This window comes from Leuresthes tenuis, unplaced genomic scaffold (assembly GCF_036924035.1).
Source record: "Leuresthes tenuis unplaced genomic scaffold, fLeuTen1.0.hap1 SCAF_17, whole genome shotgun sequence".
NCBI classification, from domain to species: domain Eukaryota; kingdom Metazoa; phylum Chordata; class Actinopteri; order Atheriniformes; family Atherinopsidae; genus Leuresthes; species Leuresthes tenuis.
This window is the reverse complement of record NW_027325371.1, coordinates 19,958,256-19,972,437: the sequence shown is the minus strand read 5'-3', so window position 1 is coordinate 19,972,437 and position 14,182 is coordinate 19,958,256. Positions and strand designations below refer to the sequence as shown.

General features: G+C 42.7%; 2 protein-coding genes and 1 non-coding gene across 3 annotated transcripts; all 3 read left to right on the top strand.

Moving 5' to 3' along the window:
- Positions 1–3,145: 3,145 nt before the first annotated feature.
- On the top strand, positions 3,146–10,677 carry kri1 (KRI1 homolog). Its single transcript, XM_072368666.1, has 18 exons — positions 3,146–3,344; positions 3,477–3,553; positions 3,646–3,748; positions 3,834–3,936; positions 4,946–5,000; positions 5,084–5,133; positions 5,207–5,306; positions 5,393–5,470; positions 5,550–5,662; positions 5,756–5,984; positions 6,101–6,271; positions 7,611–7,686; positions 8,421–8,539; positions 8,641–8,803; positions 8,879–9,009; positions 9,561–9,625; positions 9,713–9,808; positions 9,895–10,677. The coding sequence occupies exons 1-18, from the start codon at positions 3,260–3,262 to the stop codon at positions 10,391–10,393; spliced, it is 2,313 nt and encodes a 770-aa protein (XP_072224767.1). The 5' UTR covers positions 3,146–3,259; the 3' UTR covers positions 10,394–10,677.
- Positions 9,350–9,448, top strand: LOC140274361 (Z30 small nucleolar RNA). Its single transcript, XR_011908319.1, has one exon. It is a non-coding gene; the product is annotated as a Z30 small nucleolar RNA (small nucleolar RNA).
- A 574-nt stretch (positions 10,678–11,251) lies between the features above and the next one.
- Positions 11,252–13,266, top strand: spc24 (SPC24 component of NDC80 kinetochore complex). Its single transcript, XM_072368944.1, has 6 exons — positions 11,252–11,323; positions 11,819–11,993; positions 12,176–12,320; positions 12,455–12,559; positions 12,833–12,909; positions 13,042–13,266. Exons 2-6 carry the CDS (start codon positions 11,828–11,830, stop codon positions 13,146–13,148), a joined length of 600 nt encoding a protein of 199 aa, XP_072225045.1. The 5' UTR covers positions 11,252–11,323; positions 11,819–11,827; the 3' UTR covers positions 13,149–13,266.
- The last annotated feature ends 916 nt before the right edge of the window (positions 13,267–14,182 follow it).

Here is a 14,182-nt window from a genome sequence, read left to right as displayed (position 1 = left end):
GGAAAATCAGACTACAGGGTCTATACTATGGCCATACATTGTGGTATCTGTTTTTCTAGCCTGATAAGCCTATTTTTTGTGAAAAGTGTGATTGTAAAATACAGCAGCAGGTATCAGACAGCTCCGTTATCCTGCCCACATGTTGTCAAACCCACAAAAACTGCACACATGTCAAGTGCAAAGTTCAAGGCTGAGGGAGAGCGGAAGTGTGGAGCTGATAACATGAGCGAAAAGATGCTGTGGCATATCTGTACACATGTGGGAAAACACAGATAAGAAAACAAGCAGACTTTCAGACCACCCCCGGAGGAGGAGCCAAACAACAAACAGCAAAACTGTGTAGGATGATCAATAAAGCGCATCACGGATCAGTGTGATCCAAGACTGCGGGTCCAGGGCACAGTGTGTTTCTGTTTGCACAGACGGCAGAATATGTCTGTTTTTTTCAAAGACAGGTTTTAACCAAATCTCATAAGTCATTAATGATTCATTTCACAACAAAGGGTCAGGTACAGCGAGAACATTCTAGTAATTTCACAGATATATGAAATGATACCACTGTTAGGGCACACTGAGTTTCCAAATCTAGGTGTCTTTCTTAGTTTGTGACTCGGTTTTAATTTCAAGTCATGTCCGATTTGTTTTTTTTTCTCAATTGCCTATGAAGGTAAGTATCCCAGATTGAATTAGGTAACCTTGTTAAAATATGTGATTTTATTACCTGTTATACACATATTGGTTGTTTAATACCAATATGTGTGTACTCTGAGCAAGTACCAGTAAAGATTAGCTGCTGTGACGTGATGTCACAGCTCACCTGATCCATAAACAACAGCAGTCAGCTGGGTGACCGGTACCTGGAGCATCGCTGACCTTTGCTCAGACTATGTTTTGTTGGAGAAAGACCAACCTCATTTTAAAGGTACACTCTGCTCAGCAGACAAAAGCTTGACCAACTGTTCCACTAAGATTATTTGAGCAAAGTTGGTCACCAAGAACAAGAAGTGTGTGATCTTTAAGAGTGTATTGTGAAAGTTATCCTCTCTTCTGGCAGTTCTTCCCTATTTTGTTGCTTTACAACCAAGAATTAGGAATTTATAATGGGAGGCGATGCATCATTTTATCAGTGCAGCATATCAAAACCATATCAGCTTTTTAATTTTTTGTAAAAAGAAGACAGAAAGAAGAAGAAGAGAACTTTGAGGGTGCATAAGTGGTTTTTTTCCCTCCCAAATCCCCCATACTTTCCAAAGCCCCCTTTTCCACCAGTCACAGCTCTTAGGGTATGCCTCAATAACTTTGGCCCATCATTAGCATTTTTATCCTAGGACAGAACTGCTCCAGCTCCTTTTAGTGGGATTGGTCCTGCTGGTGTACAACAATCTTTAAATCATACCATTGAGGCTCATTCAGACTGAGGTCTGGGCTTTGATGTTGCAGAACATTTAAATGTTTCCTTTTAGACCTTTCGGCATTGCTTTAGCAGTATGCTCTGGGCCGTCGTCATGCTGAATGGTGAACCTCTGTCCCAGTTTCAATTGTGTAGAAAACTGTTTTTTATCAAGATTTTGCTTGTACTTAGCCCCGTTTAACATTCATTATCATCACTGTGCTGCTGGCTCCAGACTTTGGGGGCTTTTGCAAGAGGTGGATGTAAGCAGATCGCCCAGAGGTGGATTAACTGTGAGTGGCAACGCCAGGGCTTAATTCAGGGGAATAAAAATGCATGCGTTGCCTTCGAATCTTTTCAAATAGAAAAGAAAAACGTCAATATAAGATTACAAACGGAAATACAAACAAAGTGGAAAAACACAAAGGGGGAGAATACTTTCAAATACTTTCAACACTGCAGGGACTGTACAGTGTTTTCTGGTGGTTTTGTCTACAGTCTCTGTTCAACTGAGGACATTCTTTTCAGTTTTAAGTTTAAATTTTACAGCTAATAGTTTGCCTGCTGTTACTAATTGGCGTACACTGCAGGGAAATACCAATATTGCAGACTGTAGGCTAAATGTAACGACTTTTACTAACCAGTGCACTTTTCAGTTGACCACACTGCATTCTAATTGTTAAAAAACGTTGAGCTTATTCAAAAGTCTGCGATTTTAATGGCATTGAATGCCACGTGTGAAGACACAAATACTGGGTCAACTAATCTTTAAGTATCAATCCTAAAGTAGCAAAATTTGAAAAAAAACAAACAAATGCACAGCAAAAACATGACACAGATAGAGAGAAAAAAATATGTTGATGTTTTGCTGACAAAACTTCCGAAAAACATCCCAGATTGCTGACATAGGGCATGACGTCATGTGGTCTCATGCGTCCCATGGCCTCGCCCCCTCTGGTTGTCCCACACGAGCAAACATTCTCTCCATCAACCTACCTGAGTCACAACTCGCTCATCAGCAATTGTGTTTGCATTGTGTGGAATGTTATTTACACACCTACTACAGATTTTTTTAAGGTCATAAGATTTCACTGTGTAGAAGGCCACAAAACTGACTTTCAACAAAAACCTGAGGACGCTTCACTCATGTTTTGTGCCGCCAGGAGTCTGATTGCTGCCAAGTTTATGTTGAAATCTTGGTAGTTCTCATATAGATAAAAGTTGCACCTTTTGCTTGATTTTTCTAAATGTCTGGAGTTTAAAAAAAAAGAAAATGTTTCAAGGCTATAGATTTTGGATGTCACAAATGAATATTTACGGTGGCCCTGAGAGTCAAAACAAAACAACAACAAACACGTTTTGTTTTTTCATTTAGAAAGCAAAGTGACAAAACAAAATATACATATAATTCCTAAATGTTGTTGTGCTATTTGTTCTGTCGGTGTTTTTCTTTTCATTTTGAGATTTTGTTGTTTTGTTTTTTATGACACATGCCGTGTTTTGTGAAATCCAAAGTAGCCTATACAGTTTAGTGTTTAGTATTATGTGAGCGTGCTTTCTGAGATGAGCGAAAACACTAAAAAATGAGTTCAGAAATAACACTTTAAAGACAGAGGAGTGTAAACTTATAAGTACAGAGAACGACGTGGAATAACCATTTGTCACAGTGAAACCAGTGCTGCCTGCAAACCTCTCAACACTTCAGACTAACGTTTGTGCGCCCCCTGCTGGGCACACTACGTAACGGCCCCGTACACCGGAAACCACGTGGTTTAGGTTTTAACGTGAGTCTGTAGCAGCTTGAATGCCTTCTCCTCATTAATATACACTGGCAGTTCTTAAGGTACCGCATACTCTCAATACAAGAAGATGTCGGGCAGGTATGAGTTGAAAATTAACTCGAAGTTCGCGCAGAAATATGAGAAGTACCGACAGAAGGAAGAGTTGCAAAGGCGTAAGTGTGCCACTGCTAACTAACATGCTAACGACTCAACGTGGGAAACCACGACAAGCTTTAAAGTTGTTGTTTTCCTCCCCGGCGCTTTGTTATATGTGAAAACGGTCTGTTTAATGTGTATTTGTGTAGTGAAGGATCGGTACGGGGACCGAGCCGGCGAGAGTGATTCTGAGTCGTCCGAATCCAGCTCTGACGACAGTGAAGTGGTTAGCATCACTACTCATACTCATACTGTCCACGCTCATTAATGTGTCGTGTGCCTGGAACAGGTTGACTGACTTGTTATTTGCTCTCGCAGGAGCTGGACCCAGATGTTGAGAGGGATTTTTACAGAACACTGTCACTGCTGAAGAAAAAAGACCCGAAAATCTACGAGCAAGATGTTAGGTTCTACTCAGAAGGTGATTCGGTGTGATGTGATAAATAGCCTGACTCTTGTTGTATGTGTAATCTTCTTGTTGTAAAGTTTGAACCTTTTGATTTCAGATGCATCCAACAGTGATGCACAGCCTTCGACCTCTAAGAAAGCCTCAGTGAAGCCGATGTATCTCAAGGACTATGAACGTAAAGTCATACTGGAAAAGGAAGGGTGAGTGAGTGCATCACGGTCAGATGTCAGGGCGTGTAATTAGAAATGGCTACAGGGTAAATGAGATCTGTTAGGTCACAGTCTCAAAAGGGGATACTTGTTTGGAACTATTTGTTATAGAGTAAAAATGGTTTATCAACCTCTTTATCTCGACCCGGTCCTCCGTGTCTGTTTCCAACCAGCATGTGTGGCTTCAAGATCATAATGCATGATGTCAATTTGGTGTTGTGCAGCCAAATCGAACACACTGATTGAGTATATCAAATGTAAACGGACGTTGTAACATGTTGCATGTTGGGGCTGGAGTGCCATCTTGTCAGTGTCGCCCTGTGCTATCTGCAGAAATGACCAAAATGGTCTCATTTGATGCAGATGGAGTTGATGCTTGAGTTTAAAAGCTAGAAATCCAGGGAAGCACTTTTTTTTTTCTTTTGGAGCGGCTGGGTGTAAAATCTGTTAAATAACTAGTTGGTATGGTGTCGAATCCAGTCCCAATTTTGTCTCTTCCAGTTTTTTAACCATATCATTGAACTTCCAGAAACCTTCAGCAGATAATGAAGGTTTGCTCTAATCTTGAAACGTGTTTATTTTCTTTCTTTTACATATCCCGTGTTACTAAACTAATAGATTGAGTCCTACAGTGTGTGCTTATAAAATGGACATTCTTGGCTTTTGTATAAATACAAAAGTCCCGGCATTCAAAAGACAGGCGGGATTAATACACGGCGTGGAACAATAACATGTTGTGTGTCGTTTCAGCACAAGCATTGTGTGCTCGATTTATTTTAAAGATCCTGTGCGGTCATGCAAACGAAAGCACACCAGCTGCAGTGTGTGGCTCTGTAAGCTCTGGGCCTCTAACTTCATGTCCTCAGATGATGCACATCACCAAAATGTAGCGCAATCACATGTTTATTCATTCATTTATTTACCTTCTGGCTGAGAAGTGATAAAACAGGAGGGGGAGTTAACATGTGAAGTGGACTGACGATACTTTTTTATATTGCAGGAAATATGAAGATGATGATGACAGCGATGATGAGGAAGCTGCCACAAGAAGAGAGGTAAGCAAGCGTGCAAAAAATGTCTTCATTAAGGAATTATTGGCAATAAGCGCTTCATTAATCCACGTTGTTTTCCTCTAAAGCGAGCCGCCTCTCCCAGCTACATGCAGGAGCAGAAGGAGCTAAAAGAGAGGTAAGACGAGACCTTCCTCAGGGGTCCTGCAGTTGTTTGAACACGATTTACAGAACTCTAAATCTCTCCGCAGCTTCCGGAAGTTCATAGAGGACAGTGGCGACGAAGAAGGCGGTGAGGCTGACGGAGTGTCGGAGCTCCTGACCAGGAGGATGAAAACGCAGGAAGAGAGGGTCAGAAAATGATCCCTGCCCATCTTTAGGTGGAGATGTTGAAACTCTTCCCAGTTTGGGATAAACGCTGTTTGTATGCGTTGTAGGATAAAGAGGAGGCAGACTATTTGGAGTGGCTGAAAGGTCAGGACGAGGGCGAGGGTTTGGAGGAGGTGAAGGACCTGGTGAGTGTGTTTAGAATAGAGAAACTTGGTGTGAAAAGATGCTCGTGTTTAACATTTGACTGATTTACCGTCGAGACAGAAATACTTAAGAGACTACTGGAATGACCCTGAGCTGGATGAGAAGGAGCGCTTCCTCAGAGATTATATGCTAAACAAGGGCTACCTGGATGAAGAGGAGGACAACGACGAACGGTGTGTTGCCAATGAGATCTATTTGACTTTGCTGTAAAGTGGCGTAAACACAAAGCGTGCTGCTTTTATAATAAGTTCTCTGGATGCATTCAGGGTCCCAACCTATGACGAGGTAGTCCAGGATGAGGTGGAGGATTCTGAGGAGGAGGGGGAGACTTTCTTGGAGCGGCAGGAGGACTTTGAGAGAAGCTACAACTTCCGCTTCGAAGAGCCCAACGCTCAGCAAATCAAGACCTACCCCCGAAATATCGCCACGTCTGTACGCTCCAAGGACGACCGCAGGAAACGCAAAAGAGAGGAAGTGAAAGAAAGAAAGCAAAAGGTGCGTATTGTCCGACAAGCTCGGGGTCCTACAAACCTTCACTCTCCTGCTTGTCTGGAACAAGCATACCGCCATTCGTTGGCTAATAAAAACCCCTCATATGATGATGATTTCAGGAGAAGGAGCAGAAGCGAGAGCAGCTGAAGCAGTTAAAGAACATAAAGAGGAATGAGATCATGGAGAAGCTGAAGAAGCTGCAGGAGCTGACCGGCAACGAGCAGCTGGCCTTCAGTCAGGCTGACCTTGAGGGGGAGTTTGATCCAAAGCAGCATGACCAGCTCATGCAGGTCAGTGTGTGCGCACAGATCCCAAAAATATACTCGCAATAAGAAAGCACACACACCACTGCCGGTGCTAGAGCCAGATCTATGCTGGTCCTGGCTAAGACCTGAGCCAGAGCGCCTCAACAGAGCCACACCATTACATACGTCACTTTGAACATCTCTTCCAATACATGCTGGACTCTCCCTCAGGTGTATTCTGCGTTTCTGCAGAGGGACATAGTGCAGGAACACAGATTATCTTCTCAGATCAGTTGGTGAACACTCTCTGCAACACTGACCAGAGTTTCCAAACTAAATGATATTTTACTGAAAGGGGATTCAAACATGCAGCTTTTGGACAATGTTAACCCGTGTAGCTGAAAACATCTGCAAACAGCAGTTTTGAATGCTGCTCTAAATTGTACAAACTCAATGCTACAGTGGCTCTGGATTTTTATATGTGGCGGTATTTTTCTTTGCTCTGGCCGAGCAAAGAGGTTGGTGCCAGCATAGGACCAGTTTTTCGGGGCTGGGGGCAGCATTTTGGCGATTAAAAACATAACTGATTCAAAGTTAAGCTCATGCCCTGAACCAGCACTGGAACAGCTACGGTGAGGGAAAAAAAACCTCCCAAAGAACAGCCGTACAGGTTATTTGTCAGATCAGCTGTTTCGGTAAGCTCCCTCAACCACTGCAGTCACCTCAGCACACATCTACCAGCCAGTCAGCCAGAGTTAAACGTCGTTTTTGGGTGGATTTGGCTCGATGATCAGCACAAACCGTTGTTGTCTTCAGTCGTGGCGTATAAAAGGCTGCAGTCAGGCTGGACACATCTTACCACTGTAGGGTTAGTGAGTTAACAGCAGTAAATGATCTCAAGTAATACCTGCAAAAAATAAAATTTTAGAGAAATCAAATTTATTTTTTTATGGGTTATTTTTGTTGAGAGACTTATGATATGATCACATCACCAGGAGGTTGACAAGTAACATAAAAGTGCTTCAACCAAGCTGTCATTACAGCCTTTCTGCTGGAAATAAAAACTACAGTTTATGGTGTCAGAGTGTGTAGAAAAGGAGATGCCAGTAGGGCAGATTAAATTAATTATAATCCCAGTGTTGCTGCACACGTGGCTCCCAACCTGTGCAGTTTTTAATGTCACATGACGGTGTGCCAGCAAAAGTTGGACAACATTTGTAACAAGCTCCAGGACCGACAGATCTTGTTGATCTTGTCAAGTCAAACGCCTGAACGAGACGCGTCGCTCTCCAGCTCACGCAGCTGTGTTGCATTTGGCTAACTGCTCAGTGCGAGGCTTCAAATCCTTGTCATGTTTCACTTCATTTGAAGTTTGCGTTTGCAGCAATTCTTTGGAGATGAATACTACGGAGAAGAGGAGGAGGAGAAGCCTCAGTTTGATGATGATGAAGAACTGGAGGGTAAGTCGACGCAGGTTGTCTGAGGTCCTGCTCACATTTGCACAGTTGGAAGCACAGGTGCATTTCTCCACATTCATTTAGAAGTCTGCACACAAATGTTTTGGGGTTAAACCTCGTCAGTGAAAAATACTTGTTTTTTCCTCTTTCTGCATCGAGTTTTGTTGTAGCCATATCAGCTCCTGTCCACTGGATTGTGTTCAGTGGATGGAAGTTCTTCGAGTTAAGAAGAATGAACCTCAGAGCTCCCAAAGTTGCAAAATGTATTTATCTGAGAGTTTAGTCCCTTTGAGGTATTTCCTGCAATGCCAAAAAATGGCAAAGCATCTATTGGAATATCCGGGAAGATGATTTGTGTCTCTGATCAGAGGATCAAAAGAAGGCTTTATAGGAGTTCTAGTGTCGATTGTCCCTGCTGTAATGAGTGTATCATGAAATGCTTTGCATCAATCGAGTCATAAGAGCTTTAGCGTTCAGATCCATTTGTGATCTGATCAGGACTCGAGTTACACTCACATGCAGACAGGATCTTCGGTTTGTTGTGGTTATTGGTGCTTATGTGATGTTTCGATTTGAAACTCCGATTGTAGCAAAGATATACTTAATTATTTTAAGGGGAAATTTGCAGAAAAAAATGCCTTAATGTTACACCAAGCTTCTTTTCCTCGTGACAGTGTGGTGTGTGATTAAAAAAGCTCAGTTTGTTGTACGGAGGTGTCCGTCTGTGTTTACTACAGAGCACTGGAACTGGGATACGTGGACAGGAGCAGAACGAGAGGAGGACTACGGCGAAGAGGAGTACGACGGAGACGAGCCCGACGCCTCGGGACCCCACTGCGAGGATGAAGGCTTCATTGTGAGCCGGCTCATATTTATCAAAAGTGGATGTTTTATGGGTTAAAATAGTTGTTCTTGATGCGGGACTCTCCCACCAAAAGCCATGTTATGTCTCGGTAGATGGATGCAGACTACGACCCCAGCCAGCAAACTGCTTCTAAGAAGAAGACGAAAAAGGAGAAGAAGAAGATGAAGAAGGAGGACATGCCACAGATGGGCAAAAAGAGAAAGAAGTCTCACTTTGCAGAGGTCATCGCTAAAGACAAACCTGTGTTTGATCCTCGTAAGTGTCAGGAACCAAGTGGAGGGGTGTGTCCTCCTACTCATATTATCTAACTGATGGCTGTTGGTATTTCAGAGGAGAAGTCCTTTGAGCAGTACTTGGATGAGTACTACAAGCTGGACTATGAGGACATCATCGATGACCTTCCATGCAGGTTTCGCTACAGGCAGGTTCTGTCCAATGACTTCGGCCTGACCACAGATGAGGTGAGAACTGCAGAACCTTCGGCTCCAAATGAACGGTCGTGTTGGCTATTGTGAGTCCACCTGTCAAGTCTTCTGCTCCTGCACAGCAAACATGCTTCCTTTTTTTAATAATGTGACAGATTTACTAATCAGTGATCAGCTCCAGCGGGCCAATAAAGTTCAAGTTGGCTCTGTGATTTTAGCTGATACGGCTTTATTAATGGAACCTGACGAAAAATAAGCTTTACAGGTCTAAGTTATGAATGGACAGTCGCTGTGCAGGAAGGGATTTAATACACAGTCCAATTAGACAAAAAGAGAGCAACAGCTGTAATGCAGACTGAGTAGATCTTGCTTAACGCTGCAGTGATGAGCCTCGAGCTGACTGACCTGGTATTGCTTCCCTCCGGGGAAAGCTCTGACCAGGGAATGATCTCAGTTGAATCTTCTCTCTGAGCAGACTGCGCAGTGATTGGACGAAGCTGCGACATATGCAAAAAGTTTTTTAAAGCAGAGAATGTCTCTTCCCTGAAAATCCAAAAAAGCGAGTTGAAACATGCTTCTTTCCTCAGATTTTAAATGCTGATGACAAGGAGCTGAACCGCTGGTGCTCTCTGAAGAAGACTTGCATGTTCAGGTACTGGCTCTTAAGTGCCCCGTGTAGATTAGTTGATCTGCTTTTCTACTTTTCATTGACGACACATGGTTTTCTTTGCTTTCTCAGGTCTGATAAGGAGGAGATGAGTGATTTGAAGAACTTTAAAATCAAATCCCAAAATGAACGGAAGAAGAAGGAAATCCTCAGCTCGGTGTATTCTGAGTGAGTATAACACCATGCACATACTACTCAAGCTGTTTCCTAACAACTGTTGCAATGTGTGACGTTTGTCTGAACTTGTACTGCAGGGAAGATAAAGACACAGCAGATGTTAAGACCAAGTTGGGGAAGAATAGAAGAGATCGCCTGAAGAATGCAGAGAAGCAAAATGGAGAAGCAGAAGGCGGCGATGCAGTTTCTGCTGAGGACTCTGTAGAGGAGTCGCTCTCCCAAGCTCTTCTGGAGGCAACATCCAGCAAACAGGAGGAGGATGAGGAGGTCCTGATACCCAAGGAAAAGAAGATGAAACTGGAGGAAGAACCCCAGCTCACGGTTGAGGAGGCAACCAATAAACCGAATGAAGTGAAAAACAGGACTGTAAAGCCAAAATGGTCCAAGAAGAAGCACAAGGGTTCAGGCGGCCGCCTCCTAACGGGAGCCATGGGGGTGAAAATAGGAGGCCGGGAGTTCAGCAGACAGAGACTGAAGGCCTACGGGCTGAACCCCAAGAGACTGTACTTCAGACAGCTCGGCAGACAGAAACGGAAAGCACAGGAGAAGAAAGAGAAACAAAAGAACAAAGAGTGACGACTGTTTTACGAGCTGTTATATCAGAGATTACTGTCAGTAGTACAATCATTTGTCTCTTATATATAAAACAGTTGTTTCATGTTCTGACTCTGACATTTTTTTATTTAAGAAAATAAAATGATGCTATGAAAGTTAAACTTTTACCTTTCTGAATATAAAGTTCATTAGATTTGCAGTGCCATTAAGGTACGCCAATTAAAGTATGATCTTTTGGCTTGGTTTGATATGATGGCATTTCTGATTGATATATGTACAGAAAAAATATATTGTGTTAAACATTATGTGTCCCTCGTTTACTGCTGTGAAGTGTCTCCAACTCCATCTACACTTGTGAGCATGTTGAATGCTACTTTTTTCCTACAACAACTCATTTAAGCAGTTTATCTATATATAGTTCATATTTTTAGGATGAATAGATACATAAACGTTAATTTTAGACTCAACCTTAGATTTAAATACTTCTGTGAAGACAAACGGAAGCGGTTAATGCTTTGGTTTGTTTCTATGACTTCACATACGCCTGGTCTGAAAGGGAGAGTCGTCATACATCCAATCTAATGGGGAATAAACCTGTTTTGTGGTTTCTGTAGCTAATGGGAATTGTAGTTTCAAGAAATCTACAGATGTCCGAGATGTGCTTTGTTGGGTATATTTACTCAATTTTACAACCAAACGGGCGTTATATCCCTCAAAATACAATGTGGTACCTCCAAGTTCTCTGAGTATGCCACTTCGCTGCTGAACAGTAAGGAAAGAGTGTTGAGTTGCATTAGGCTACCTTGACGTTGCTGGTGTCTTTCCTGCACTCCAGTTCAGCAGGTGGCGGTAACGCGCCTTTCAGCTGGTTGCTAACCGTCAATAAAACCCAAAGAAGAAAAAGAGGCGCGCTCGAAGACAACATTTGAATTGCGGAGAAACTGCAAAAAGGTAAAACGTTTTTATGTTTTGATTTGAGCAAAATGATCTTAACGTTACAAACTAGCCACAAGTTCCTTGTATCTTATGTGTCGTTATAATCTTTGTAAATTTGCTCGTTACCGTTTTTACGGACCTCCGACTCGTAAACAAGAACAACACAGAACGATGCCTGTCATGCAGTTTAGCTAATGTGGTGCCCACTTTTCTTTTCTTAACTGTCAAATTACACATTCAGAGTCAAAGCTGGAAAGTAATATACATTGTCTGGGGGGGAAAAGGTTACCATGTCACAGTTTTAGGTTAGCGTTTCTATATCAGTGGTCTTTTACGCCACATCTGCTGTTTTTCCTCACTGAGCCTAAAACATGAAATTGAATGTTTTTGATAGGTTACAGCAGCTTTGCTCGCTAAAGTTTATTACCGAACACTGGTACCTCTGAATTAACTGGGGGTTTCTTGGTTGAAGTCGAGTACATTCCGTGTCGTCTGTTTTGTGTTTCTTAGTTGTCTAGAATGGCTCAAGGTCACAAATTTCAAGATTTGGAGGAGACCGGAGAGGCGCTGGTGGCCTTCATCAACAGCAGCCAACCTGAGAAACTGAGACAAGTGAAAGTCGAACACCAGGCCCTCTTTGATCAACACGTGGAAACGAGGAAGATTGTCACACACATTTTAAAAGGCAAGAAACCAGATATGTATTTATCTCTCTCTCTTTTTTTTAAGCTGTTTGTGATTTTTTTTTTTTTTTAATGTGCTGCACTGTCATGGACACTGCATTGAGTTTTGTTTCACATGAACGACAGTCGGCATGAATCCATTGCAGTATGCTCATGTTCATTGTTTTCTGTCTGTCGCCTCCAGATATGGCTCAGATCGAGGAGCGCGCAGGCCAGAGGCTTCTGGACATGCAGGAGGAGAAGAAACGCAGAGATGTGGAGCTGGAGAGTTTGGAGGAGCAGCTGAGGCAGTGCACGGCCAAGAGCCAGATCACAGACTCCGAAATCCAGTATCTTTCTGATGTCTGTCAAAAAAAAAGACTAGTTTTCTTTAGCCACTTTCATACATGCTTTCATTCGCCATTGCTATGGGGTTAGGCTGCAGTTGCTCTCTTCTTTCTTAGAATCCTTAACTTTCCTCCAGGTTTCTTCAGAGAGAGCTGGAGAGTCTGAGAAACTCTGAGAACGAGCTCGAGACTCTTCAGAATGAGGTGGATGAAGACACCACCGAGGTCATCCCGTCAGCAGTGTGAGTTGCATGAACTCAAAGCCACACTTTCATGTCCACCTGAGTAGGAATAGAGGGGCTTAAGATCACTTAAACACTACGCAGTGCTATTCTAGTCAGTGTGGCGTTTTGAGATGGAGGGGATTCAACGTCTAAAAGCACTGTGGTAACACTCGCAGCATTACTCATTGTAGGATTAAAGATTCAGGTTTTTTCTTTAATTTGTCAGTAGCTGGTAGACTTTAATGTAGTTTGATGCCTTTTTTTAATGTTTTTTTTTTTCTCCATTCACAGATACGTGGCCCAGGTGTACTACCTAATAACTAAGATCAAGTGGGAATACGATACACAGCCCAACATTTTGAAAGGAGGTAGAGTTTCATTTAACATCTGCCCGTTTATTCCTGTATTGATGGCTGTGGAATTTTAATGGTATCGGTACCTGCAACAACGTTTCTGCTCATGTGTCTGACCACGTGCGCTGCTGGTTTCCCTCTTTTCAGTGCACTACGGCGCAGACCTGGCGACTCCCATCAACGTCGACACGTCCTCGCGCTCGCGGAGCGACGTGAGCGACCAGCTGTGGGGCTTCGTCAGCACCGAATGGTAGAGGAAAGCCGGGCGTGTTGCCGGAGATGCTGTGTACATTATTTCCCCCTCGTCTGCGGTTGTCCTTGTGTTCTGTCGTATGTGAGATTTCTATTGTTATTAAATTTCTTTTTTCTTTTACGCCTCAGACCTTTTGATTTAGTGGTTATTCTCCCAAAAGAGGATCCTGTTTATGTATAAAAATAGATTTAAAAATCAAAAACTGCCCAATCCAACTGTAGTGTCGGATGAGGGTAGGTTGGTCACTAGATGTCGCTGTGGAGCTCTTTAATGCTTAATCTTTGTTTTTAAAGTCTACTAGTTTCCTTACTTACGATGACGCATTGCTTTTGCAGCCCTTTTATTTTTTTCTCTCCAAATAACTTAAAGATGGCATGAAGATGCTGCTGAACAATCAGACCGGAAGTTAAATTTAGCTCCCCGGCTTTCCAAAGTGTTTGTGTGCCACGATGACTTGAGAGCCAACCAGCTTTTATCGGCATCGCCCGACAAATTCTAAATTGTTTCTCTACTGATTAGGAACCGTGTCTGAACACGATCAGTGTCTAACCGGGCAGTTAACTTCTTTTAGCAGTTTATTTGAAAGTACTCAAGTACTTTTTAATTGGCTGTTTCCTGGTCATAATAATTGCCTTCTACTGAATATCTTTGACTTTTATTGATGTATTTAAACTTATAAAAATACCTATTTTGATATCTTAACATGAATAATGACGCCATGACATTCGTATCTTATTACTCTTGTGTAATAATCAGACACGATAGCTGTGAATAAGGGAAAGTATCGATATGTCTAATAACTGCAAGTAGCTTAATCATCAAGTTGCCACCCACATGATTCTGTGGGCTTCAGTTGATTTTCAGCCACAGGCTGGCTCTCAGAACGCGGTCTTCCTCATTACTTGAAAAGGAGTCATTTTTGTGTACAGCGGCGTAGTGAGTGGCTCAATGTGGGCAGGATGACATAGAGGGGTTCATCCTCGCACCTTCCACTATGCGGCTTCTTTACGGTAAAAGGAGCACGAAGCACACAGG

What these genes read in the sequence shown, in the direction of transcription:
- spc24 (XM_072368944.1), top strand. Translation starts at nt 11,828, where the DNA reads ATGGCTCAAGGTCACAAATTTCAAGATTTGGAGGAGACCGGAGAGGCG. An exon ending in TGTCACACACATTTTAAAAG is followed by an intron (nt 11,994 to 12,175) that starts GCAAGAAACCAG and finishes TGTCGCCTCCAG; the next exon opens with ATATGGCTCAGATCGAGGAG. An exon ending in GCCCAACATTTTGAAAGGAG is followed by an intron (nt 12,910 to 13,041) that starts GTAGAGTTTCAT and finishes CCCTCTTTTCAG; the next exon opens with TGCACTACGGCGCAGACCTG.
- kri1 (XM_072368666.1), top strand. Translation starts at nt 3,260, where the DNA reads ATGTCGGGCAGGTATGAGTTGAAAATTAACTCGAAGTTCGCGCAGAAA. An exon ending in TGAAAACGCAGGAAGAGAGG is followed by an intron (nt 5,307 to 5,392) that starts GTCAGAAAATGA and finishes TATGCGTTGTAG; the next exon opens with GATAAAGAGGAGGCAGACTA. An exon ending in GAGGAGGACAACGACGAACG is followed by an intron (nt 5,663 to 5,755) that starts GTGTGTTGCCAA and finishes GGATGCATTCAG; the next exon opens with GGTCCCAACCTATGACGAGG.